The sequence below is a fragment of the Sceloporus undulatus genome, chromosome 2 (assembly GCF_019175285.1).
Source record: "Sceloporus undulatus isolate JIND9_A2432 ecotype Alabama chromosome 2, SceUnd_v1.1, whole genome shotgun sequence".
NCBI classification, from domain to species: domain Eukaryota; kingdom Metazoa; phylum Chordata; class Lepidosauria; order Squamata; family Phrynosomatidae; genus Sceloporus; species Sceloporus undulatus.
The window spans coordinates 309,305,854-309,332,964 of record NC_056523.1 but is presented as its reverse complement, the minus strand read 5'-3'; the positions used below and the strand labels follow the sequence as shown (position 1 = coordinate 309,332,964).

General features: G+C 39.7%; 1 protein-coding gene across 1 annotated transcript in view; it reads left to right on the top strand.

The window, feature by feature from the left end:
- The window catches only part of NIPBL (NIPBL cohesin loading factor), a 236,193-nt gene extending 209,509 nt beyond the window's left edge, over nt 1-26,684 (top strand). The window contains exons 34-47 of the mRNA XM_042451336.1: nt 1,944-2,080; nt 8,835-8,975; nt 9,470-9,563; nt 9,665-9,819; nt 9,937-10,027; nt 13,966-14,139; nt 15,908-16,098; nt 19,158-19,265; nt 21,123-21,323; nt 21,450-21,596; nt 22,805-23,097; nt 23,621-23,795; nt 24,976-25,161; nt 25,704-26,684. Of these exons, the coding sequence (XP_042307270.1) occupies nt 1,944-2,080; nt 8,835-8,975; nt 9,470-9,563; nt 9,665-9,819; nt 9,937-10,027; nt 13,966-14,139; nt 15,908-16,098; nt 19,158-19,265; nt 21,123-21,323; nt 21,450-21,596; nt 22,805-23,097; nt 23,621-23,795; nt 24,976-25,161; nt 25,704-26,069 (2,459 nt within the window). The 3' untranslated portion in view covers nt 26,070-26,684. The remainder of the gene's footprint in view (nt 1-1,943; nt 2,081-8,834; nt 8,976-9,469; nt 9,564-9,664; nt 9,820-9,936; nt 10,028-13,965; nt 14,140-15,907; nt 16,099-19,157; nt 19,266-21,122; nt 21,324-21,449; nt 21,597-22,804; nt 23,098-23,620; nt 23,796-24,975; nt 25,162-25,703) is intronic.
- The last annotated feature ends 427 nt before the right edge of the window (nt 26,685-27,111 follow it).

Genomic DNA, 27,111 nt, shown 5'->3' with positions numbered 1-27,111 from the left:
GACCAATAGCATTCCAGCCCGTATGTCTCTGAACCCAGAATCTCTTATGTGAACAAGACCATTTTAAGCAGCTTAAATTTTAATACCTCTTATTGGAGCTTATATTTGTCTAGGTTGTGTCCACCATGCACATGTAACTTACATTTAATGGTACAAACAATTGTTTCTTTGACAGCTGGTGTCCCCCAAGGCGCCATTCTGTCCCCCATGCTATTTAACATTTACATGAAGCCGCTGAGACAGATCATCCGGAGACATGGAGTGCGGTGTTATCAGTATGCTGATGACACCCAGATCTATCTCTCCATGTCTCCGACTGGTACAGTGACGAAGAATGTCGTCTCTCCTTTGGATGCCTGCCTGGAGTCAGTAATGGGATGGATGAGGGAAAACAAACTCAAGTTGAATCCGGAGAAAACAGAGGTACTTGTGATAGGTACCCCAGGCCTCATGCAGGGAAATTTGTCATCCAGTCCTGGACGAGGTCACACTTCCTCTAAAGGACAAAGTCCGCAGTTTGGGAGTACTCCTGGATTCATTGCTGCAGTTATCATCTCAAGTGGATGTGATGGCCAGGAGTGCTTGGTACCAGCTTCGGCTGATACGCCAACTGCGTCCCTGTCTGGACCAAAAGGACCTTGAAACTGTAGTACATGCACTGGTAACCTCTCGTTTGGACTTCTGTAATGCGTTCTACATGGGGCTACCTTTGTACCAGGTTTGGAAGCTTCAGTTAGTTCAGAATGCTGGTCGCTGGAACTTCCAGGTCAGACCATATAACACCGGTACTAAGATCTCTATACTGGCTGCCTATTAGCTTCTGGGCTCAATACAAAGTGTTGGTTATTACCTATAAAGCCCTATATGGCTTGGGCTCAAGTTACTTGAGGGAACGCCTCTCCCCATATAGTCCGCCCCGCACTCTCAGAACATCAGGAAAAAATTTATTAGTACACCCTAAGGTGAGACTAACAGCAACCCACCAGAGAGCATTTTCATCAGCTGCACCAATGTACTGGAATAAACTTCCAGAAGAGCTTCGTACGACCCCCACATTGGACGCCTTCAAAAAGGCTTTAAAGACCCACCTCTTCCGATTAGCATTTCCTTCGGACTCCTCATAGAGATTGTCTCCCCTGATACAAATGGTTAACTACAATTGGTAGATTCCTTGCTTGTCTTATTGCTTGTTTTATTGATGTTTGATTTTTATTGGTTTTTATTGATAGATATATTGAGATGTTGTTTTTATGATATGAAAGTTTTAAATGATTTTGTGAACCGCTTTGATCGCCTCAGAAGAGCGGTATATAAATAAAGCATATTATTTATTATTTGTGTTTGAACATCTTAATGGAAGATGTTAGAAGATGTTGTGTATGGTGTGAATATATATATATGTACACGTGTCCATAGAAGAAGCTGTGTAGGTAGATATACATTAGCTGTAGTGCTACTCACTGTTGTTCAGTAGAATCTTTAGTTAGAACTGCTCTGGAGAATGAGTGCCAATCTGTTTGAGTGTTCATGTTCTTTATGTTATTATGCATTTGGTGCAAGTTGCCCTTGAGAAAGTATGTCCTTTCCAATCACCAGATGATTATTCTGTGTGAATTGGGGTGGGGGGGGTCATTGGGTGCAAACTGGAGTGCCTCCAGGGCTACACCATATTGAATTTAATGTATGCTATGTAGCTTGTGTGTCAAATCAGACTATTCCAAATCAATCAAAACTGTGGAAAATTCATTGAAAAAATAACTAGTGTCCTTAGATCCTCACCTCCTAAGGTTAATTTTGTGTACACCTTGATTTAAAATAAGATCATCCCAAACATGCCCTCCAGGTTTAGTGAAAAATCATCCAACCATTTTCACTGAAAGTTACAACAAACAGAAACTTAAATTTATTTATATAGATCTATATTCTTTTCTTTCTTTTTATAGATTCTGACAACAAGGGTGTGAATTCAAGTCGCCTGGTAGCTTGCATAACCACTTTATTCTTATTCAGCAAAATCAGGCCCCAGTTAATGGTCAAACACGCTATGACCATGCAGCCATACCTTACCACTAAATGCAGTGTAAGTATGCACTACTTTCCAGCTACATTATTTCTGCTTTTGATATGTTACATTTATTGAAGTGCAAATTTGAAGCAACCAAGATAATTGGTTGCTTGTTGGCTATTCAGCACTAGGTTAAAGTAGCCCACTTGGTCATCCTGATAATCTCTGCTGCTCTAATTTTGCTACTAATGATTTTCATAGAGTATTTTCAAAATTTGTTTATTTTTTGCTAACTGCCTCTGAAACAGAAAGGCTTCTTATAAACTCTTTAATAAATTAAACATTTGCAAATTGCCATTTTTAACAGGGTGGGGGGAAATTGTGATAGGCCACTAAAAACACTTTTCTATCTCTTCAGAGACTCGCAAACTTGTCTGTACAACTAAGTATCCACATTTGATTTCATATAGCTGATTTTGTTATTTCATTTAGGGCTGTCCCAAACTATTTGCCCTTCATGCATGGGTGTATACTGATGGGTTTTTTTTTTTGGCACAATTGTAAAATGTGGATAGCATGCCAGCTGCGAGTGTACACATCTGAAGGGCCACAATTAGGCAAAGACTTCCACATGTTGTGTGTATGTATGTGTATATATATATATATATATATATATATATATATATCATCAATACTTTATGGGGTTTTTAAAAAGACGAAACAATTTTGCAAAGGCATATGTGGATCATCTCCATAGTGCACACTTCAAATATGCATATGTTATCAGACTGTCGAACCCTTTTATTCAGATGAATGATAAAGATCTTTTTTCATATTACTTTATTTTTCCAATTCCCACTAATTCTACCATTGCCATGCAACCCCCTCACATGGTATCCTCAGCCTTTGCATTATTTAGCCCTCAGAACCAGTGAGGAGGACTGGGAAAGAAAGCTCCATTGAATAAGTAATTGTCTGCTTGGACCACCATTGAGTTCAGGCACATTCCAACCCCCCCTCCTCCCCGTACAAGTTTTAGCTTATGATTTTCTCAGTTGTATTTTAAGACAATAGCATATCTTCTACTAGGAGGAAGATGTTTTTGGCATGATACCACAAGGAACAGTATTTTTAACTGATGATGTAGGACCTTGGTCCCCAAATTGTGCCTTTTAAGAAATTTTGGACTTCAGTTCCTGTCCTGCTCACCTCTATTGAAGGCAACACAGCAAGGGACTATGCCAAGGAGTAGTCCAGAGTCCAATCCAAGGGTCACACAATACCAGTCAGTCAATCACAGCAAAGGGCAGAGGCAAGAGCATAGTCACAAGGCAAGTCCTGAGGTCAGATCACTTGAATCTAAGAGCAAAAAACACCAAGGCTGCAAGATTGGTTGTTCACTGCATAGAACCTCTGCAGCTGGAGGTTGTTTAAATGGCCTGTGCTTCTCTCAGCTGAAACCTATTAGCTCTCCTCTTGGCTTCTAGCCTGGAAGACCTTCTCAAAGACTCCTTGACCTGCCTTCTCTGCACAGGTCCTAGCACCTGCAGCCTAAAGTCTACAGTCTGTTTATCCCTCAGCAGCATCCTGAGCCTGCTTTGCGACTGCTGATTCAGATCTGCCCCTGTTTCAGCCTCCTCCATGTCTTCAGAGTCTGAGTCCTCTGACTGTGCCTCTAAATCAGGGCCAGGGCCAGGGCAGTCCATGACAGCTCCAAGAAGTGTCAGCCATGTTGGCCAATAGTCTGGGATTCTGGGAGCTGAAGTCCAAAATCCCTTAAAGAGCACAGTTTGGGGACCACTGATGTAAGTTGTATAATTATCTGTTGCTGTTCTCTGCCTTGATCCATGGGGAGAGGTGGATACAAAATATTATCACTACCATTATTGTTAGTAGTAGTAGTAATATTAATATTATTATTAATCAGCTGTAGAAAAGTAGGATTTAATTGCTATAAATGGTATCTAATAGGAGAGGGTACTTTAACATGCCGAGTTGCATAAATTTAATAATAGCAAAGCCATAGAGAGTGACTGTATTAGAAAACTGAGATTCCCCACTAGAACATCACTGGCCCATATTTCTTAGACATCATCCTGGTTAGATGTTTTCTTTCAGAGCAAGATTGTTGAATGACTGGTTGTTAACCAAGTCTAGGCACCCTGGATGAGACTGGTTTTCTATATCTTTTTCATTTTGGCTTTAGGCCTGTTACTACTGGTGTTACTGCCTTGGTTGCCCTTTATAATGGCAGCTTTCTGAACATAGGTGATGCTTTTGGTTCTCCTTGATCTCTTGATTGATTTTCTACTATTGATCATGGGATTCTTCTGGAATGGGTGTCCAAGTAAGCTGTGGGTCCATATTGCATGGTTCCTGTTGTACATAGACAGGTATTTATAGAAGGTGATTATGAGATATTACTATCCAGTCACATGATACTTACGTTTCTATGTCCTCACAATTCAGTATTGTTCTCTATGCTCTTTTAACATCTGAACTAAACTGTTGAGTGAGGTCATCTCAGGATTTGAAGTGTGTTTTTATCAATATGCAGATGGCAAACAACTCTGTATTTCTAATTTAAATTATTTGAGCTTGGAGTGCAAGTAACAGACTGGGCGTGGGCTAACAAGCAAGGCCTATCCAGACAAGATAGAGGCTCTATTAGTAAGTGATTCCTCTATCCAAATTAGTGGTAGTCAACCTTTTTAAAAAGACATTTCCAGTATAAGCTAGTCCAAAGGTAGTTTGGATCTTTTGGTACATCTCTGGTGATCTGCACTAGTTTAGACTTACAGTATTGTAGCAGGGCAGAAACCATTTCCCCTCCACCAAAATGGAAAAAGAATGCATGAGGGAATGAATTTTTGATCTTGATTCTGCCACTAATCCAATTCCTGGCCTAAGTGAGTGCTACCCTGTTCCTTAATTCTTGATCCCTGGAATTCAGGTAGGGGCATCTTCGCATGTATGTGTTTCTTATGTGTGCATATTTGGTGTTACTTTTTCCTGGCGCTGGAGGGTTTCTATTCCTATATTTGGAGGTCTAAGCAGAGGCTGGATGGTATGAGTTCCTGCATGGCAGGGGGGTTAGACTGGATGGCCCTTGTGGTCTCTTCCAACTCTATGATTCTACTATCTTCTTTGCACAGTGCCCAAAGCCCAGGTCCCAACTTACTTTAAAACCCTGAGTTGCCTCACACAGGCATTCCATGCTTCCAGTGTGAAGAAGCTGGATCAAAAAAGATACACAATGATTTACAGAAATGCTGAAACTTCCTGAGGACCTCTATGGGTCTCATTGCTGATGTCATCATTGTGAATCTATTTATTGAGTGTGGGGGTGGCCAGACCTTCTGTGATCCTACCAGATCATGTTGAAGCATGATAGCTCTGTGAGGTGGCTTCAGGCCTTCAAAGTAAATCAGATATGTGATATGTGAATCTAGAAGAAAAGTAACAGGTATGAAAGTATAAAAGATGAAAGATACTATTGCTAATATTCACTATTAAATATCTGACGTTGAACAACATACTTCAAAAGTTGCTGTACATCTAATAATAATAATAATAATAATAATAATAATAATAATAATAAAAAATATTTATTTATTTATATCCCGCCTCTTCCGCTTTGAGGATCAAGGCAGGTAACAGCAGAGTTAATACATTATACAACAATAAAAACAACAAACCCCACAAGACCCTGGCCCAACCCTCCCAACTATAAAATTAAACAGCAAAACATGGTTAAAAAGTACATAACAATACATCAAAATTAAAAAACAAACTGCAAATAAGAAAAATAATAAAAAGAGGGGGATTCAAATGGTTCTGGACATTATCAGTTGGGGAAGGCCTGCCGGAAGAGAAAGGTTTTTGTCGCCTTTTTAAAAGCTTCAAGTGAGGATAATTGGTGAATCTCTTCCGACAGGTCCTTCCAAGTTTTTGGAGCGGTGACAGAGAAGGACCTCTGGGAAGTCATCACCAGTCTGGTCTTTCTAGATTGTAAGAGGTTTTTCCCGGAGGATTGGAGTATACAGGAAGGATTGTATGGGAGGAGGCTGGACCCAGGCCATGTAGGGCTTTATAGGTGATAACCGACACCTTGTACTGTGCCCGGAAGCTAATAGGCCAATATCTATTACATTAGCCAATATCTATTACATTAGTTCTCCACAATAAACATAATTTCCTTACATTTAAACAAGAATCAAAGCTGTCAATCCATAAACAGAAAAACTGTTAAAACAGATTGGATTTTGATTTGAGACCAGTATATGTCTGCTTCTCTGGGTTGCTGTATTGCAGCTGAGGTGCAACCCTTCCCCCCCGCCCCCCGGATTCTTGGATTGACCACCATCAGGTAGAAATGCAAGTGGGTTCTGTGGAACATAATGTCATTTATCAGCTAAGATTTATAACTTGCCTTCAGTGGCCTATGCTCTGATAACCTTCCATTTGGATTGATGTAACACAAAACATGTAGCCTGGAAAGCTATTACAAAATAGCACTCCCATGATTTTAAACTAGGACTGGGTGCTATGAATACAGTCGATTCTCCATATCCACTGATCGTTTATCCACCGATTCAATCGTCCACAGTTTGAAAATACTAAAAAAAAAAAAAATCCAAAAAGCAAATATTGATTTTGCCTTTTTATATAAGAGACACCATTTTACTACACTACAATCGGCCCTTCTTATACACAGACTTTTTTATACATGGATTCATATACTTTTTTTGAACATGGTTTTAAAATGTTAAAAAAAAGTATAAATTTCAAATATTAAACCTTGATTTTCCATTTTTTATAAGGGACACCATTTTGCTATGCCATTATATTTAATAGGACTTGAGCATCCATGGATTTTGTTATCCATGGGGGATCTTGAAAGCAAACCCCAGCATATAACAAGGGTCCACTGTATTGTAGTTAATTGGACTTGAGTATCCACGGAGGTCGGTATCCATTGGGGATCCAGGGACCAATCCCCAGTGGATTCTAAGGGCCCACTATATATGACAGTTTAGTCTCACCCTCACTGGCTTCACTTTGGCTTCTAAGTCCATATCAGGATGCTGACTTTGACCTGTATTACTATATATATCTTCAGACTTCTATACTTAAAGGAATGTCTTTCCCTATATATACTTACAAGTGTCACAAGAACATAGAGAGAGAGCCTTTTCCAAATGTCCTTTCATTCAAATTATAGTTGGGGTATATACAATGGAAAGAACTTTTCCAGCAGTGGTCCCTGTTTTTGGAATGTGCTCCCTTTTCATTTTGGACATTTCCTACCAAACATATAAAATACATCTCAGTTCTATAACTGCTCTGGAGTAAGTCTTTCTGACCTGCAAAGCAGAGTTCCTGTTCAATGGAACAGCTTATCCACTGCCAACTAGTGCTCATTTCTTTGAAAACTCCAAAGCTTTAAATATCTTGTTATTTCTAGTTACTTGAAGAAGATACTTCTGAGCCGGGTTTGAAAACCCTATGGATTGCATCTTGTTCATGGGCTGGAGACTGCTCAACCTATTTTAATTTTTTTAAATGATTGTATTATTAATACAGAAAGCTACTTTTATTGATGGCGGTTGGTTTTAGCATCTCTGAGGAGGTTTTTGTCATGCTGTATATGTTATTGTGTGTGTGCGTGCGCGCGCCTTCAAGTCATTTCTTACTTATGGCGACTCTAAGATGACTCTAAGATTAACCTAACATGGGAGTTTCTTGGCCAGGTTGATTCAGAAGGGGTTAGCCTTTGCATTCCTCTAAGACTGAGACTGTATGACTTACCCAAGGCCACCCAGTGTGTCTCCATAGCTGAGGAGGGATTCAAATCTTTGCCTCTAAAGTCATAGTCCAGTACTCAGACCACTACACCACACTTGCTCTGTGTTCTATATGGGTAGGTCATTTATTTGCAGTTGCCATCTGATGTTTTACTCCCTTAGATAATTTGAGTATTGCATTTATTGTGGTTAAGATGTAGTCTTTTTCTAAATTTACTGTCTATCAGCTGAACAAATAAGTTACGTTGAACAGTTCAGAACATTACAGATATTGCAGAGGTAACTCACACTGTCCTTGATCATCTTGATTTTAGAGCTAGATAATTTGACTCTTAAGAAAGTTTGAGTTTGGATCCATAGTTTCAGGAAATATGGAGCCAGAAGAAGGAATTGGACTTTTTCACAGGTGAATCTTGGGGGAGGAAAAGTTAGAACTGGGGCCCCATATTGGTCTTAGCTGAAATGCATGCATGTATGATTTGTTGTTGGCCTTTTTAATCCTACATAAAATGTCCTTTTCCCCCTTTACCTCCCTTCTTTTTTAAAAAAGAACCTTTTCAGGTTGTTTATATAAAGGGAGATGTGAACTATTAACTAGTTCAGCACTGGTTTGTGCATTCTATCTGGCTAGAATTACTCCATTGCCCTTCCACAGTACCATTTTATTCAATATTTTTTATGCTTTAGGTCTAATATACACTGCAGAAATAATGCAGTTTAACACCACTTTTAACTGCCATGGCTCAATGCTATGAAATGTTAGGATTTGTAGTTGTGTGAGATATTCAGCCTTCTCTGTGAGATAACTCTGGTGCCACAACAAACTATAAATTCCAGGATTCCATAGCATTGAGCAATGGCAGTTAAAGCAGTGTCAAGCCACATTATTTCTGCAGTGCAGATTATTTATTCATTATATTGCTGAACATCATTTTTTATAAGCAGCTTATTCAGACCTGAAAGTAGTATTAACAATAAAAGCACAGCAGAGAAGTCTAATCAATTGCAGTGTTTCCTTCTAGACTCAGAATGACTTCATGGTAATCTGCAATGTTGCAAAAATCTTAGAGCTGGTAGTGCCACTGATGGAGCATCCAAGTGAGACTTTTCTTGCTACTATAGAAGAAGATCTCATGAAGCTTATCATCAAATACGGCATGACAGTAAGACTTCACTTATACTTAAAATTTCATCTTTATTATAGTGTGAAATGTTGTGTATTTATGTTTCTTCTTCATGGTCTCTGTGCCTCACACAAATGGGTTGGCGAATTGGCATGAGTGTCCAGATAACTATGCAATCTATCCATTTCCCACCTTGGGTAATCATTTAAGTTGATGTTACTAATATGACTCAGATTTGATTTTTTTTTATTTAACTCCCACTTTATAGTTAATATGTTTACATTTGTAAGCTATTTTTAATGTATTTTCCAAAAGAAAATTAGGCTAGAAATATATCAGAATCAATAATATGACATTTTCATAATAGCATTAGAGCTTTAAGCCTATATCATCTCCTAAAATTGAGAGTAAGTTCCCAATTGTGAGCAATGACTTGTGTCAGGTATTATTTCTGAAGAATTAGTTGCTACTTTTACTTCTGAAAAATTAGGTTCTACTGCATTAATTTCTACTTAGTTTCTTCTTCTTTATAGGTAGTGCAGCACTGTGTCAGTTGTCTTGGGGCTGTTGTCAACAAGGTCACACAGAATTATAAGTTTGTCTGGGCCTGCTTTAATAGATACTATGGTGAGTTAAGTACTGGAAATTCTGGATAAAAAGTATTTTAGAAGTTGATTAATGATTATTGTGAAGAGATCAATTTTAATACAAGCTTGCTCTTTCTTTAGGTGCACTTTCAAAGTTAAAAAGTCAACATCAAGAAGACCCAAACAGTACTATACTTACAGCAAATAAACCAGCACTCCTTAGATCCCTTTTCACTGTTGGAGCACTGTGCCGGCATTTTGATTTTGATCAAGAGGATTTTAAAGGCAACAGCAAAGTAAATACAATATTTTTATTTGGAAACTCTAGTTATTTATCCATTTATTTATTAAATGGAACTGAAACATATCTAAACTTCTGTCCTGATTATTTGTGTTGTTCCTTCTTTAACCAGGTTAACATTAAGGATAAAGTACTTGAGCTGCTGATGTATTTTACTAAACATTCAGATGAGGAGGTACAAACAAAAGCCATTATTGGTCTAGGTAAGAACCTACAAGATCTCTGAAGTCTTTATTTTCCTGTGTGTGAAAATCCTTGATTATTATAGTGTAGAGCAACTGTTATTAGAGTACAGTATTCTGTGAGAATATATTGAGTGTCTTTTAAATTAACTTTAATACAGGTTGAGTAGCCCTTATCCAAAATCCAAAATGCTCCAAAAGCTGACACTTTTTGAGCAAAAGACATGACTCCTCGTGTCTCTCTCCAACTAAATTTCTCTTCAGCCTCGCTAAGTATGTACAGTGTACAAAGTCTGTACTGTGTCACAGTATGTACTATGCAAAGATATAGCTGTGTTAATCTGTCAAATCAGCATGTAGAGAGATCGTGTAGCACTTTTGAGACTAACTGAAAGAAAGAAGTTGGAAGCATGAGCTTTCATAGACTTCAGTCTACTTCCTCAGATGCTTGCTGAGGAAGTAGACTGAAGTCTACAAAAGCCAATGCAAACAATTTTCTTTCAGTTAGTCTCAAAGGTACATACAGTATGTACTATGCTACTTGTATTTTAAAATCCAAAATATTCCAGAATCTGAAAAACCAAAACACTTCTGTTCCCGAGCATTTCAAATAAGAGATGCTCAACCTGTAATTTGATTCTGTGCAGGTGAACTATACAATTCAGTGGAAATGTAATGCTTCTAACATTGAGCTAGCATCTGTTTTGTATACAGTCGGTCCTTGGTATACGCGGGCCCCCCCGCGTATACCAAAATCCGCGTATGCTCAAGTCCCGTTGTCCCCAACTTCCCTCCCTCCCCTCTCCTCCCCCAACTCTTTCCCTCCCTCCCTCCCTCCTTACTTACCTTTTCCTCCCCGGTGCCGCGTCGCTGCCGCCGCCGCTGCCTCAGCCGTAGCAGGGGGAAGGCCGGGTGGGGGTTTTGGAGGCAAAGAAGCCTCCAGCCTGCCACCCGGCCCTTCTGTGGCGGCAGCAGCAGCAGCGGAGGACCAGCGGCAGAGGCCTCTTCGGCCTCCTCTCTGCCGCCGCCGCCGCCAGCACCTCTGTACAAGGGCCGGGTGGTGGGCTGGAAGCCTCTTGGCCTCCAGTCCGCCACTTGGCTCCTGCATCAAGGTGCTGGTGCCGGCAGCGGAGAGGAGGCCGAAGAGGCCCCAGGCGCTCGTCCTCCTCCTCTCCGCCGCCATTGCCTCCAGGAGCAGCACCCGGCCTTTTCCCCGGCAAGCGGATAGAAATAGGAGGAGGGTTAGGTTTACGTACGGGTAGTATGACGAGCGCCTTTTTTTAATTCCATTTTTTTTATTGGGGGAAAAATAGACAATGTAGTAGGTTAACATAACATCAACATAAACAGAAGAAACTTCAACAAGAACAATGAACAATGTTACAAGACAAGTTTTGCCAACTTGAGTACTAAGAGAATATTCAAAATGCTGAAGTTTCATCATGGAAGGGAAATCAAGATACAACACATCTTTCCATAGATCCACTTGAGCAAGTGGAGGTTAGTCGTGGCAATTATTGTAATATAATCAATCAATTTTGACCAGTCATCGTAGAATGTATCTTTTTTCTTGTGTCGTTTACAGTTTTTTTATTGTATAGGAGAGTTTCTCCATTAGCCAAGAGTCCCACACTCTTCCACCAATTGCCTGTTGTTAGATCACCTGATTCCAACTAAGGTTGCCATTCATGGGTTTCGGGTGGGACTTTCCTCCCGGTTTTTGACCTTGGGGAAGGTCATGTCCCGCCTTTGCATTAGGTCCCGGGGACATCTGATTTTTGCCTCTCTCTCTCTCAGCCTTCCCCCTCAACAGGGACAGCAGGATCGTGTTTTATGGGAGAGACTGCAGCCAGGCTTCCACCTATCCTCATTGGCCAGGCAGAGGAGGAGGAGCTTTTCATTGAGCCCAGTCGTGCTGAAACTAGAGTGAGCTGAGTCAGTGCATGTCTTCTACAAGGCCTGGTAGGCCTTGCTGGGCCTGGGGGTGGGAGGGTCTAGGCTTGCTGCCAAGCGTTTTGAAGTTTTCTCCAGAGCGAGTTTGCCTCTGTCATCCTTAGGCTGAGAGAGAGTGACATGCCCCAGAGTTGGGGGAGGGAGTGTGTTTTTGCACCCCTAGGCTGAGAGAGAGTAATTGTGCCCCAGGGTTTGGAGAAGGGATTTTGGCTTTGCCATCGTCTAGGCTGAGAGAGAATGATTTGCCCCAGGGTTTAAGGAAGGGAGTGTGCCTTTTCCATCCCCTAGGCTGAGAGAGAGGGACTTGCCCCAGGGTTTGGAAGGGAGTTTGTCTCTTCCATTCTCTTGGCTGAGATAGAGTGATTTGCCCAAGGTTTGGAGAAGCGAGTGTGCCTTTGCCATCCTCTAGGCTGAGAGAGAGTGACTTGCCCCAAGGTTTGGGGAAGGGATTGTGTTTTTGCCATCGTCTAGGCTGAAAGAGAGCGGCTTGCCCCAGGGTTTGGGGATGGGAGTGTGCCTTTGCCATCCTCTAGGCTGAGAGAGAGTGGCTTGCCCCAGGGTTTGGGGATGGGAGTGTGCTTTTGCCATCCTTTAGGCTGTGAGATTGACTTGCCCCAGGGTTCGGGGAAAGGAGTGTGCTTTTGCCATCCTTTAGGCTGTGAGAGAGTGACTTGCCAAAGGAGTTTCTTGGAAGGTTTATTCAGAGAGAGTTTGCCTTCCCTTGAGGCTGTGAGAGTGTGATTTAGCCCATGGGTTTTTTTTTATGCCCAAGGAAGAGATCAAACCCTGGTCGTTGTCCACCACTGCTTCCTGCCACTTTTAGTCTCAGAAGTGCTCCAAAATCTGTATGTCCTTGAATATTATTTTTATTATTATTTATTATAATTATAAACTGAAACAGTCTGCTTCCTCAGATGCATTTAGTCTCAGAGGTGCAACAAGAACTCTATAATATAATTTATATTAATGTTTTTTTTAAAAAAAAATATTGTTTGTGGCTTTTAGTTGGTTGTGTCCTCCATTTTCTTGAATGTCCTACATTTTGACCTAAATTTCATCCTACATTTGTCCTACATTTTGGCCCAAAATTTTGTCCTACATTTTGTCCCAAATTGTTGGTATGCATTATGGCAGCCCTGTTTCCAACATTTAGCTATTTCTAGACATTCTGCTGTGAGGAAAAAAGCAATTAAATTTCTATGTTTCAAGTAACATAAACGGATAACCATAAATGTGCAAGACAGAAATGAATAATTTGATCTGAAATGCAAGATATGTGGTTTAGAACTACAGTCCAAAACTTTTTCACATTGGGGCAATCAAGCCACATATGTTGATATGATCCTGTAGCTCCACAGCCCCTCCAGCAGGATGCTGGAACATTTTTAATCCTGGAAAACGGGACTGGTGTTAACTACCATTTATGAATAACTTTCAGAACCCCTTCTTTTGTAGCAGCTGATCGTGAATCCATATCATTCTTAAGCAATGTAAAGTAATAAATTAAAACCAGAGTTTAGACTTAAAAACTGAGTTCTAAAACCTTGGGAAAATAAAAAGGTTTGCCACATTGCATGGAAAACACAGAAATGTGTGTTCGTAAACCACCACAAAAGGAACATCCGAAAACTTTTTTTTACAAACAAAAGGTCCTTCTACAACCAGCCAGCTCACATGGCGGGGTGCCCAGATGGAAGGCCTCTGAGGATCATCTCAGGGTTTGTGGGAGGAGGTGGTTTTTCAGGTAATATGGTCGCAATAAATGATTTGGGCGTTACAGGTCATAATCAGAACTTTGAATTTGATCTGATGCAGTGCAAAATGTTACAGAGTGGATAACTTGAATATCTACTGTATATTTTGAAAAGGTGGTTGCATTGAAGTTGCCTAAGAATGTGGATCAGGGGTTCCTTTTAAAAAATAACATATTTTTTAAAGCTTAATACTTTTTTAAAACTGTTTCAGTAATAAGATTTCTTTCATTTTCTTTCTTCATTTTTTTTCAGGGTTTGCATTCATACAACATCCAGGTCTGATGTTTGAACAGGAAGTGAAAACGTTATATAACAGCATTCTTTCTGATAAAAACAGCTCTGTAAACTTAAAAATCCAGGTGTTAAAAAACCTCCAAACATACCTCCAAGAAGAAGATACACGTATGCAGCAGGCAGATAGAGAATGTGAGTGATTAGCATTACCCAATGAAGTGATTAATGTTTAATATACACAGAACAGTTTTCAAGTCCATCTCTAATGTATGTACAGTAGGCCCTTGGTATCTGCTGTGGTTTGGTTCCAGGACCACCACCACTGACACCCCCCACCTCCCGTGGATATCAAAATCTTGGATACTGAAGTCCCATCAGGGGATATCCGTTTTGTAAAGTGACAAAATCAAGGTTTGCTTTTGGGAATGTGTTTTTTTTTTAAACCCAGCAACTTTCAAGCCATGGATGGTTAAATCTGTGGATGAAGAATCTGTGGGTATGGAGGGCTGATTGTATATAGGAGAGATGTGAAATACATACTGACTGAAAGATTTACATACATTTGAGTAACAAATTTGTAAGGATTCTCACAAACAGTGTGGGAACATGGAATATGCATTAAGAATATTTTTGAATAAATATCTTAATTGCCAAGTAGGAAACTGATGTAGCTGCACAAGGGGTGGGATAGAACTTTTTCCCCTGACATGTTTCTTTTCAAGCCTCTGATTTGTCTGCTCTGGGAAGTAACAGGATTTCTAAGGAGCTCTGGTTCCTCTTTCAACTGCATGTGACATTTTTAGTCAACAGGTTGGAAACTTTTTCTCCCCAGTCAAACCTGAATTGAGTAGGAGATTGGCTAATTATAATTGGTAGTGGGGTAAGTGTGGCATGTTGGCCACATATATAAAACCCTGTCCTATGTCACCTTAAGCTGGTCAAGAGACCCAGAGAGCCCCCAGACCACCCATTTAAAAAAGTAATTGTGGGCTAGATGTTGAGCCTCAAGACACACTGATCAAAAGCTTTTACATATATTTGGATGACAAATTAGCTAACAACAACACAAATATATGGTTGTTTGGGTCAGTTTGCCCTTACCTACTGAAGCAATTGCAAAAAAGATAGCCGTGCATCCTGGGGGTGGGTTATGGTGGAGAGGAAGGCCTCCTGTTCCCTCTGCAAATACAAACCCTTGTTTTAGAAGAATGAGTTGACTGAGGAATTGGACAGAGAGGCACGTAGGGACTCCACCACTCCACCCTGGTCTCTGTCTTGAAATGTATTAAACCACAACAGAAATGTTACATTCTAAAACAGCTAATGCTTTTCTCCTCTAGACGAAATAATAAAGTTTCATGTTAGGGACATCTAACTCAGGGTTACAAATCAAATATTGCATGCCCAGTTTTGTCACTTGGTACTAAACCTGGGTCTGAACTGTGTTCTTTGGTCTCTGTAGGAGTGCTATTATTTATCCCAGCTGATGAGAAGACAGAAAGATGTGACCATGCAGATTATGCTGATTGCAGTAGTAATAGGAAAATGCTACCTCCTGGTCTAGACAAAGCATGCAAAGTATCTGGACTGGGATATGATCCAGAACTGTATAATGTACTTGTAATTTCATAGACTTCTTTAGGTCATTCTAATGTTGAGATTCCACCTCAACTTTAGAAGGAACTTCCTGACAGTAATGGCTGTTCAACAGTGGAACAAACTCCCTCGGAGTGTAGTGGACTCTCCTTTCTTAGATGTTTTTAAACAGAGGCTGGATAGCCATCTGTCAGGGATTCTTTGACTGGATGGCCCTTGTGCTCTCTTCCAACTATGATTTTATGATTCATCTGACTCTGCACTGTGTTCAATATAATACAGGAAAAGAAGGGGTAGAAGCATGTATGTATATATAATGTGGTTAAAAATGGTGACAAAATATCTTTTGGTTTGTTTCCCTTAGGGAAAAAGGTAGCAAAGCAGGAAGATCTGAAAGAAATGGGTGATATTTCCTCAGGGATGAGCAGCTCCATCATGCAGTTGTATCTCAAACAGGTCCTTGAGGCTTTCTTTCATACACAGTCCAGCGTTCGTCACTTTGCTCTCAATGTTATTGCACTGACATTAAACCAGGGTCTTATCCATCCAGTTCAGGTATGTATTTTGCATGAATAAGGTTGCAATCTTGTACAGATTTGGATGGGAGTAAATTCCATTTAACTCAAAAGGGCTTACTTCCTATGACAGAGGCAGAAGTGTGCTGCAATTCTTTTTTCTTTTTTTTCTTTTTACTTCACAGTGTGACACAATTAGATTTTTAAAAAAGTTTCTTACATCTAGGCTTTATATCTTAGAAGCATTTGGTTTTCAATATTAACATTTTTATAGTAACTCACAATATGGTAGCTACTATTCTATCATAAAATTTCAACTTTATTATTTATTTATTAAATTTATATTCTACCTTTCCATTTTAAATAATGATGATTTTCCTACGTGCATAATAAACATCCCTCATCCCCATTTATAATTTAGACTTGGTATGTAATCCTTTCTGCTAGTTAAATATTTTCTCTTGTTCTCAAGCTACCCAATCTGTGAACAAGAATCTGTTTTGTAAATTGCCTTCATGTACCTGAAAGCAATGTTTTACAGTTATTTCTGGAAGAGTCTGGTCTGTTTCTTGAGCATGCTGGAAGCAGGATAGGGAAGGAGGATAGAAAGTGAGCTGTGTGTGCACTGAAAGTTCTTTCTTCCACACTGGGACACAAATATCATTAGCACAAGGCTTAGGAAGAGAGGGAAGGTGGTATTGGTTCTCTGTTAGCAAGACAATTTTTCTTCCTGTTTTACTGCACAAGCAGAAATCATACTTCACAGACACTGCCATAGAGTAAAAGGCATTACACACATTAGTAAAGTTTAAACGTATTAAATGTGTAGCACAAAATTCCGGGATCAACTTGCAATTTAACAGAGGAGATTTTCAGATGGGAAAAAAAGTCAGGAATAAAAGACATACTCCCGGCATAATTGCGCTGAAGATTTTCAGACATGTCGTGCTCATCCAGGACCTATCCGGAGAAGATCCAGGAATGCTCCAGCAACAAACCATTCACAGGATCTCCCCATGAATGGTTTGTTGCTGGAACATTCTCGGATCTTCACTGGATAAGTCCTGGATGAGTGTGAACGTGTCTGAAAATCTTCGTGCAATCATGCCGGGAGTATGGCTTTTACTCTTGGCTTTTTTTCCCCATCTCAAAATCTCCAGAGTTTTTCCCCCTCTGAAAGGCTCCATTTTTCCTATAAAGGGTCTGTTAAGTTTAATGCAGTTCTGTGAAAAAAAAGTTATAGACATACCTCAGTTAACAAAGCCTCTGAGAAACAAGCTCCTTTTTACAAAATCTTTTTATGCACACTCAGCCCTGCCACATTTATCTCCTCATCTTCTGACTAGCTGGAATTATTTACCAGCATTAGCACTGGGAAGAAGAGCTGGAGAAGCAGAGATTTTGCCGTAAACAATGCAATAAAGATTTAGCTGGGAGAAAATGTAATTTTAATTTAGCCAGTTGTACTGTGGACATGTGTGTCTATCTATCACAGACAAGGTAGATGAGCTGTGCTGTTGGTACATACCGTGATTGTTCATTCTTAGAAAGGAGGAGCAGTCCACCAGAAACACTGTGTCTTCCACACACACTGGCTGGCCAGGCAGGAAACCAACGTTTTGTTTCATGCTATGGCCATTGACATCTCTCCTTTCTTGGTCAGTTTTTTTACTCCTGCATTGTCAGCTGGTTGTGTTTTTTCTCCCTTCACTAGGTAGCACATTTAATATATTTAGGAATTGATAGTAGGGTAGTTCAGATAACTTAGGTTGCTTAAGATATAGAATGGGGGTAAAATTAAGGTAAATAAGGCAAGGTAAATAGCAGCCGCCCTGAGAATCCTGTAGTGAATTTATATGAAAAACAAAACAAAGAGAAACAGGGAAAGCAGATAGTCTACCTCACTACCTATCCCAAGCTTGTTTTGAAAAGCATAGTTCTGCAAATTCGGCCACCCAAATGGAAACTATTAGAAAGGCAGGGGCTGGTGAAAGAAAGAAAAAAATCATTCCTGGATGTATTTTGGAAGTAGCTTTCAAGCATTCTACAGAACGTTTGCAGTGTTTGTGTTTTGTTATGCAAAGCTTATCAAACCTGATTGTTTCATTTCACCTGTGACTACAGTTGCCTCCCCCCCCCACACACACACACACATTTGCAGGGGTTAGGGGCACAGGACCCCTGCAAAAGTGGAAAAATATGTGGGTGAGGGCAGGAAGAGAAATGTGCACATGCTCCTCTTCCCCCCACATGTGCACACACACCTCCCACCTTCCCCCGTGCTTTGGCTGGCCAAGGAAAGCATCCCTCAGACAACCAAAGCCTCCCCCCCCCCCAATGCTTTAGCCAGCTTTGGGGAAGAGGCCTTGGCTGGCTGAGGGAAGCTTCCCTTGACTGGCCAGAACACAGGAGAGGGCAAGAGGGGCATGCATGCACTCTTCCAGGCTGCCCCCTCCTTCCTGTGCTTATTTCCTCAAGGGGAAAAGCCTGGGAAGGAGGAAGAGTGCACGCACATGTCCTTCCCAGCCATACTCGGGAATAATCAGATCCACAAAAGTGGAGGGCTGACTATTTTCTTTTCTCTGAAAAATTGCTGAAACGCATCGTACTGCTGTCTAGGAACCCAGCCCTAATTTTTCCATATTATTACTGCCCGATACCCATTATTTTGTTAAAGAAGTAATGTCTAGGAATACATCTCTCTCATTTACCAAGGTATATCTATATTGATTATATGGTTTTCCAGTTCAATTTAGTGGGGAGTATCGGAGTCGAAGAGACCAGAGATTCTGAATTGGATCAAGCCCAAATTGTATTGTGAAGGCCATTATCAATCACTGAATTGGTCCCCAACCAAAATGGGGAGCTCTTGCACTACCCTTGTTGCTACGCAATTCTTGTGTGTGTTGAGAGGTGTGGAGCTTCCAGAATGAATGAATGAATGAATATATATATATATATATATATATATATATATATATATATATATGGAGAGAGAGAGAGAGAATGCTAGCAGTAGTAACTGTGAAGAAAATGAAGAAAAATAGAGATGTGCATTTGTACTTTAAACAAGAAACATTCCTGTTATTTCCCTTCCAGTGTGTACCATACTTAATAGCTATGGGCACAGATCCAGAGCCTTCTATGAGGAACAAAGCAGATCAGCAGCTGGTGGAGATAGACAAAAAATATGCTGGATTTATTCATGTATGTACACCTGTTCTTTTCACTTATTTTTAGCTTATCTTATAACACTTGTGTTTTGACATGGTCAGTCCTCGTGCACCCTTCCAGATGATGTTGGAGTGCACATCCTAGCAGTCCTTGCCAGCATGCTCAGTGGTGAGAACTTTTGGGAATTGCAGTCCAATAGCAACTGGTGGGCTGGATGATTATCATCATGATCTAAAAAGTATACAAATGTATAGGGTCAGTGGTATCATATATTATGAATATTGGTCTGTATGTAAGATAAGGAAGAAAATACATTTCATCTTTTGCTGGTACGATTAAACAGAGCATTTACAATTAGACAGAGCATTTTCTCCCACAAATACAGCACACTCGGAAAAAGCAGACTTATATAACTAAAGGTGACATTACATCTTCCGTCTGCTGATTTCAGTGCAGTTCAAAATGGGCTAATTTTACAACATATACAAATGTGAAATTTGTTACACAGTCCTTATTATGAAAGTCTGAAAATGGAACTGTGATACATGTTTTTCTCTAAATAGAAGACTTAACAATAACAATAACATGGCTGAAGAAAGCAGAATGAATTTAAGCTAGTCCTACTTGACATAATACTAGTGGGCCAACTGTGCCCCCCCCCCCCCCCGGAATTGTTCAGGTCCTTCTGCCATCTTTCAGGTTTGTCCTAAAAGCTTGCCATACAAACGGTGTAGAAGAAGCCTGTTTTCCTGTATCAGAATTTGTGCTCTTCCTTCCTGGAGTCAAGAGTTTGTGGCTTAATTGTCCAGGCAGCTGTTAGGCTCCTGCTCCTTATTCCCCCCCTTTCTTCCACCAGATATAAGGTTCTGCCTAAATCACCACTGCCCCCATATGGGAAGACTTCCACAATCCCATTGCTACCACCAAGAGTGTAGGCTTTTCATTATCCCTACCTCTGCCACCAGTGTAAGAACCTCCTCCTGTTCCATTGCTGTGGCCACCACTGTGGGGACCTACTAGATGTCCTCAAGATACACCAGACCCCATCTCCCAACTCAGCTGCCAGACTGTCAACCACCAGCCTTATTCATATCCCTTCAAACATTCCCACCTCTCCCTCTCAGCATTTGCTCACTCTTTTCCACACCTCCGTATTTGATTATACCTCTGTTATTCATTACATATAAAACCATATTACATTAATACATAAAACTGGGTTTTCTATCAAAGTACATGACATCACAGCAGTCACCCAGGATTCTGTCATCATATAAATTTCTGGGAGAGTCTTGTGAGCTGTTATCATTACGCTCAGTGTAGAGGATCAGAGGGGGGTTTCTGGAAGCTAGAAGAGAAACAAAGCAAAAGAATACTGAAGGAAAGAGGAGGACAACTCGAGAAGTAAGAGTACAGAGGGGGTTTCCGTGTTAGAGAAAAGTGATAGATGCTAAAAAGTTGCTGCACACCAGTGATACTGCAGAGAGAAAGAGCCCTTTAAGGTGGCGAGCATGTTAAGACAAATCTAGAAATACAGAAAGATAAATATGAGTGAGCATAATGTATGCTGTGAAATGAGTTGTAGTGTTTTGAAAATTGTTAACCAAGAATCAGTTGGGGGAAAGGGAAACAAACTGATGATTCGGCTCTAATATTATTGTTTGGGCAGCTTTTCCCCTATTACAGTGGGCTCTCTCCTTATGCGGGGGATCTGTTCCAGATCCCCCCGCGTAAGGGAAAATCCACCTATGCTCAAACCCCATAGGAAATAATGGGGCGCATGCATGTGGTGGAGTGGCGCGCACGCGCCATTGTTTCCCTCCCCCAAGTGGCTTCTGCATACGCACTGTATATTATACAAACTAAAGATATAATTAATGATTTTAATTTCAGATGAAAGCAGTGGCTGGCATGAAGATGTCATACCAGGTACAGCAGGCCATCAACACCTGCCGCAAAGATCCCGTAAGGGGCTTTAGGCATGATGAATCCAGCAGTGCTTTGTGCTCACATCTTTACTCCATGATCCGGGGAAACCGGCAACACCGACGAGCCTTTCTCATTTCCTTGCTCAACCTCTTTGATGACACAGCTGTGAGTCTACTGCAAACTTTCTGCAAACATATATACTGAAACATAGAACAACTTGGGATTTAGTTTGTGAGCAGAACAGTATAAATTAGTGTTTATGCTTATATACTTTTTTCTTTACTTTTACAGAAAACAGAGGTGAATATGCTTTTGTACATAGCAGACAATCTAGCCTGTTTTCCTTACCAAACCCAGGAAGAGCCACTTTTTATAATGCACCATATAGACATTACGCTATCGGTTTCTGGTAGTAATCTTTTGCAGTCTTTTAAGGAGGTAAGTGAAATTGTATTTTAATATTCATCTTGCGATTTATCGGTTGCCTCTTCCATATAACCCTTTCATGGCCAATATTACATCTTCAAGTCATCCTGCATGATTTTTTTGTTCATTTGTTTCAGATATTTATTTTGTGGGCCACCTTTGGAAGGCATTCAGAAGCTGGCATAAAAATGTTTTAAATAAAGACATTAGTGGTTCACCTTTGAGGAAAGTGTGCTACTAGTGATGTTCAAAGTATGCAAGCGTGCTATGCTACAGATAAAATCATACATGCACAGCCCACTGCATCTCAAGAGGATTGTACCTCTAGCTAAAATAGCCTGGACTGAAAGAGCATGTGCCTATATGACCAATTCCATTGGGGTTTTTTTTGCTTTTTAACAAAAATGCTACAAATTCTGCTTCTGCTCATGTTTGTCAAACTGGCCACTCATTCTTTAAAATGTTGTGCAATAAAATTAGCCTTATATGTGCAAAGAATGTAGAGAAAGCTGTGCGTGGAGTTGACTTTTAGGTAATGTAGTTCTTCATTGTGCAGTCTAAACTGCATAGCACTAACATGTATCTGGGTATCTTTCTTTTTTTCTCAGTCAGACTCTATGAAAGAGCCTTGCCCAGTGAGCTGCTATTTTAAAATCTATTCCCACAAATTATGTTCCCACCATAAACATTCTAAAAACAATAATTTCTAGCTTTTTTATTGTTCAAACTATTGTTTAATGGGGAAACCGGCTCAGGGATTTGTCCTGTCTACATGACCATGCACCCTTTGAATGGAGGTCCCTGTCATGCAAAAGCTGCTCCTGTGCTGGTGGGAGATTGTGAAAAGGTCTCTGTGGTTGTTTTTCAAAGGCTCCATTATAGACCTTCTTTCTTCTCTCAGAGGGTACAAAAATTAAAATACAGCCATTTATATGATGTTCAAAGCATTGTAAGGGTGTATGCAAACATTTCCCTCCTTTTAAAATTTACCATGTGAGATAAAGTAATTGTATGCACTGAACAGAATTGCTACCACAATAAGTAGTTCAAAATAATCATAAATAATAAACATTAAATAACTCGGATGGATGTGGGTTTTTGGTCATTCAGCGAGTCTGCTTTCCTGAAATGTTAATCAAGGAATTGGTATTTCACGCTTCTTAGTGTCAGAATGGTCTTTGCATGCTGTTCTTCTAAAGCACTGTGTCATCTTCTTTCAGTCTATGGTGAAATATAAAAAGGAAAGGAAGCCTTCATCTGATGAAGAGAGCGAGAGTGAAAGTAATAGCGAGAGTGACAGTGAAAGTGAAGAAGAAACTCACAAACCCCGCAAGTTACGAAAACGAACAAATTCTGATTCAGACACTGATGAAGAGAATGATGTAAATGCTGTCATGAAATGTTTGCCAGACAGTTCAGCTCCTCTGATTGAATTTGCAAATGTCTCCCAGGGTATATTGTTGCTCTTGATGTTAAAACAGCATTTGAAGAACCTCTGTGGATTCTCTGATAGGTAAGGATAGGTATTAATTTTGCTTTCTTCGGCCTGTTACAGACTGCCAAAATAAAGCTGCTTCGGGTCTCTTTGGAGGTATGCTATTTAAATCATGCATGCATCCTAAGAATCCGGAAGCTGCACCAAAGCTGCACTCCAGTGCTTAGGAATGGAGTGTGGTTTTGGCGCGACCTCTGGACTCTTAGGACCCATGCATCATTTAAACAGCATACCTCCAAAGATACCCGAAGCAGCTTTATTTTGGCAGTCTGTAACAGGCCTTCATCTAATATCCTACTGTATTCACATTGCTAAGATTTTTTAGGTATTGAAGTTTCTAGAATTTAAATTACATTTATCCAAAATGGATGCATGTACCAAAAATCTAGTGACTAAATAAAGTTAAAATTCTATTTTCAGGATGATGTGAAGTTTTAGTTGTAAGAAGAGATTTGGAGTAACTTTGATTAGAGTCGCTGCTTTCAAGAAGTACAAGAATAATTTCCTAACTCCTAGTATTTGCTTTGTTTTCCCATTACAGTAAAATTCAGAAATATTCTCCCTCTGAATCAGCAAAAGTATATGATAAAGCGATAAACAGGAAGACAGGAATTCACTTCCATCCAAAACAGACGCTAGACTTCCTTCGAAGCGATATGGCTCATTCCAAGCTCACAGAAGAAGTGAAGAGGAATATAGTCAAACAGTACTTAGATGTAAGTAATGGGATGTTGCAGATACTTTTCATCAAGTTTCATTGTAAGAGATTTTGAACTTTTATTTTTAAGTTTTATTGGAATTGCATTTAGAACAAGGGTGCCAAGCATGCGGCTATCTAAATGTTGTTGATCAACAGCTTTCAGCATTTCTCACTATTAACTATGCTACCTAGAATTACTGGAAATTACTGTGTAGCTACCTGTGCAGGTTGTATATTCCCAACCCTAATTTAAGGTGAACATGAATCACCGTATAATTGGGGGTTTTCCCTGAGAATGGGGAATAGAGCAGCAACCTCAGGCTATGAAGAACTGCAAAGAAGTAGAAGATGCCAGCCACAGATGCTGGTGAAACATCAGGAAGAAACTTTTCTAGAACATGGCCACACAGCCCGAAAAACCCACAAAAAACTAGGGAAATACTTGACCTCAAACTTATCATCTGTTCTTCTAGAGAATTCTTCATTTCTCTGAAGAAGAAGAAGAAGAAGAAGAAGAAAGACTTGTCACAAGCTAGTAAATATCAGCATTAACCTACTGGGGGCTGTGCTTAATACAGTGGTACCTCGGGATACGAAATACCCAGGTTACGAAATTTTCGGGATACGAAAAAATCCCATAGGGAATTATTGTTTCGGGTTACGAATGTTTTTTCGGGTTACGAAAAAACTTTTGGTGCTTTTTTCGGCTTTTTCGCACGGAATCGCGGCTTTTCCCCATTAGCGCCTATGGCAATTCGGCTTACGAAGGCTTTTCGGGTTACGAAAGCGGCCGCGTTACGAATTAATTTCATAACCCGAGGCACCACTGTAAGAGAAGATTTAAAGACTTCAGTTTTCAGATATATATGAGAGGGTCTACTGTATAATATTTTCATCATATTTTTTATCGTGTTAACAATTTTGATTAATCTGGCAGTGTGAGGGAAAGAAAGAACTACAGATATTTCATCAAATTAAGTGAAAAGAACTGCTTAACCTGTTGGGGGCTATGATTGCTTAAAGAATTGCTTAAATTAATGGAAAAATGGACCATTTGTAGGTACCATTAGCTTCTCTTTTAATAGTAAGCCATAAAAAATTCATGCCATTTTTCTCCCCTTTTTTTTCCTTTTTGCTGTCGTTTCATAGCACCTTTTAAGATGCTTTCTAATCTGATCTCCAACATCCCTTTTCAGTTCAAACTTCTTATGGAACATTTGGATCCTGATGAAGAGGAAGAAGACGGGGAAGTGTCAGCAAGCACAAATGCTCGCAACAAAGCAATTACCTCGCTGCTTGGAGGAGGCAGCCCTAAAAACAATGCAGCTGAGACAGAGGATGATGAGAGTGATGGGGAGGATAGAGGAGGAGGCACTTCAGGGGTGAGGCGGAGGAGGAGTCAACGTATTTCGCAGCGTATTACGTAAAATGATTTTTATGTGCTTATAAATGTCAGTCTATAATAAACTGTACACTGAGTAATGTAATCCACATGAAAAAACATTTTGTAGATAGAAATTCTTAACCGTTTATACAACATTTTGTAGAAAGTTTTAACAAAAAAACAATAAAAACATAGAAGAGATTTTATCTAGCATAAAAAATTAATTTTCCTTTGGAATGTACTGTGTGTATCCTTTTTATTGTTGCCACGTTTTTATGTAGCTTTATGATTCATTTGTACATATAATTTTATATATCAATAAGAGTTAAAAGACACGGGTACAAAATTAAATATGTGATTTTGCAAGGATATGTTAACCCCTTGGCGCTGGCGGTCGCGGTGCGTCTCATTGCCGGCAGTGGAATGTGTGCCGGGGAATCCCAACTCCCGGCGTCAAGGGATTAAAAGCAATAAAAGCAATAATTTCACTCAAGTTCTTTTGTGTAACACTTGGTCTTTTTTCCCCTCCCAATGTTTTAGTCATTGAGAAGGTCAAAACGAAATTCAGACTCTACGGAGTTGGCAGCACAGATGAATGAAAGTGTTGATGTCATGGATGTCATCGCTATTTGCTGTCCAAAGTACAAAGATCGACCACAAATTGCAAGAGTAGTACAGAAAACCAGCAATGGCTTCAGTGTTCAGTGGATGGCAGGCTCCTACAGTGGCTCCTGGACTGAGGCTAAGCGCCGTGATGGCCGCAAACTGGTGCCTTGGGTAGACACTATTAAAGAGTCAGACATTATTTACAAAAAAATTGCTCTAACGAGTGCTAATAAGCTGACTAATAAAGTGGTTCAGACTTTACGATCGCTGTATGCCGCCAAGGATGGAACTTCCAGCTAATGCATTTGTACATGCAGCCAAATTTTACACGAAGTGAAATAACAAAAACAAAAAAACAAAAACTTGAAATACCAACTTTCTGGCAAAAAAAAAATCAATTTAATGAAGAGTAAGAATGACAGCTGGGATGCAGGAAACAGAAGGAAATGTTTGGTAAACATTTTTGTGGGAGCTTCCTTCGCTGTTGTGCAGCAGAAACTTCTCAGTTCATTTTTACTCCCACTGTATAATAGTTTAACAAAAAATGTTTATATCTTGAAAAAAAACTTTTTCTGTTTTAAAAAAATAAACAAGTGAATGTTGGAAATTAGTCTGTTAATGTTCTTAATAAAGTGTTCTTGGAGTTTAACCTAGCAGCGGATGGCTTTCTTTAGCTTAGCCCAGTTTCCAGGGAAGCATTGTTTTTCCAGGCTGTAAAATGGCAGAATCTCCTGGATATATAATTTATTCTGTTGGGGGAAAAAGCATGCAGTATCTATGACCTATCTGCAGGAGGAGTTTTTGTAAATGTAGATTTTGATGTATTAGGTCACCCTGAAATAATACGAGAAAAGGGATCCCCAGCAAATCTGGTGGAGCAAATACTGCAATAAATTTTTTTACTTCTCTTTGTTACTTGTCTGTTTCCATTTGAATTTCTTATTGTAAAGATCTGTTTAAAATCCATTTATATTATTTTGCAGTCTATTATGTAAAATTTACTATATTGGTGGTTTTCAAAGCAAAACATAAATATTGTTTATACAGTTTGTATAGGCTGACTTCTAAATAATTGGTATCTTTTATTTTTATCCCTTAAGAGGGTGTAAACACAACTTAACTCCAGGGTTTTATTGTATCCTGCAATATTTAGTATTAACTATATATGATTTAGCACTGTGCCAAACACATTTTCAAGAGTACATTTTGATATAAAAAGAAACTATAGTTTATGCCTTGTATGCTTCAATTTCTTTCTAATGTTGTCGATGTGGCAATGTTGAAATCTTAGGGAAAAACAACCACCCCTCCATTTTGAGTAACCGGCCCCACATACTCACTG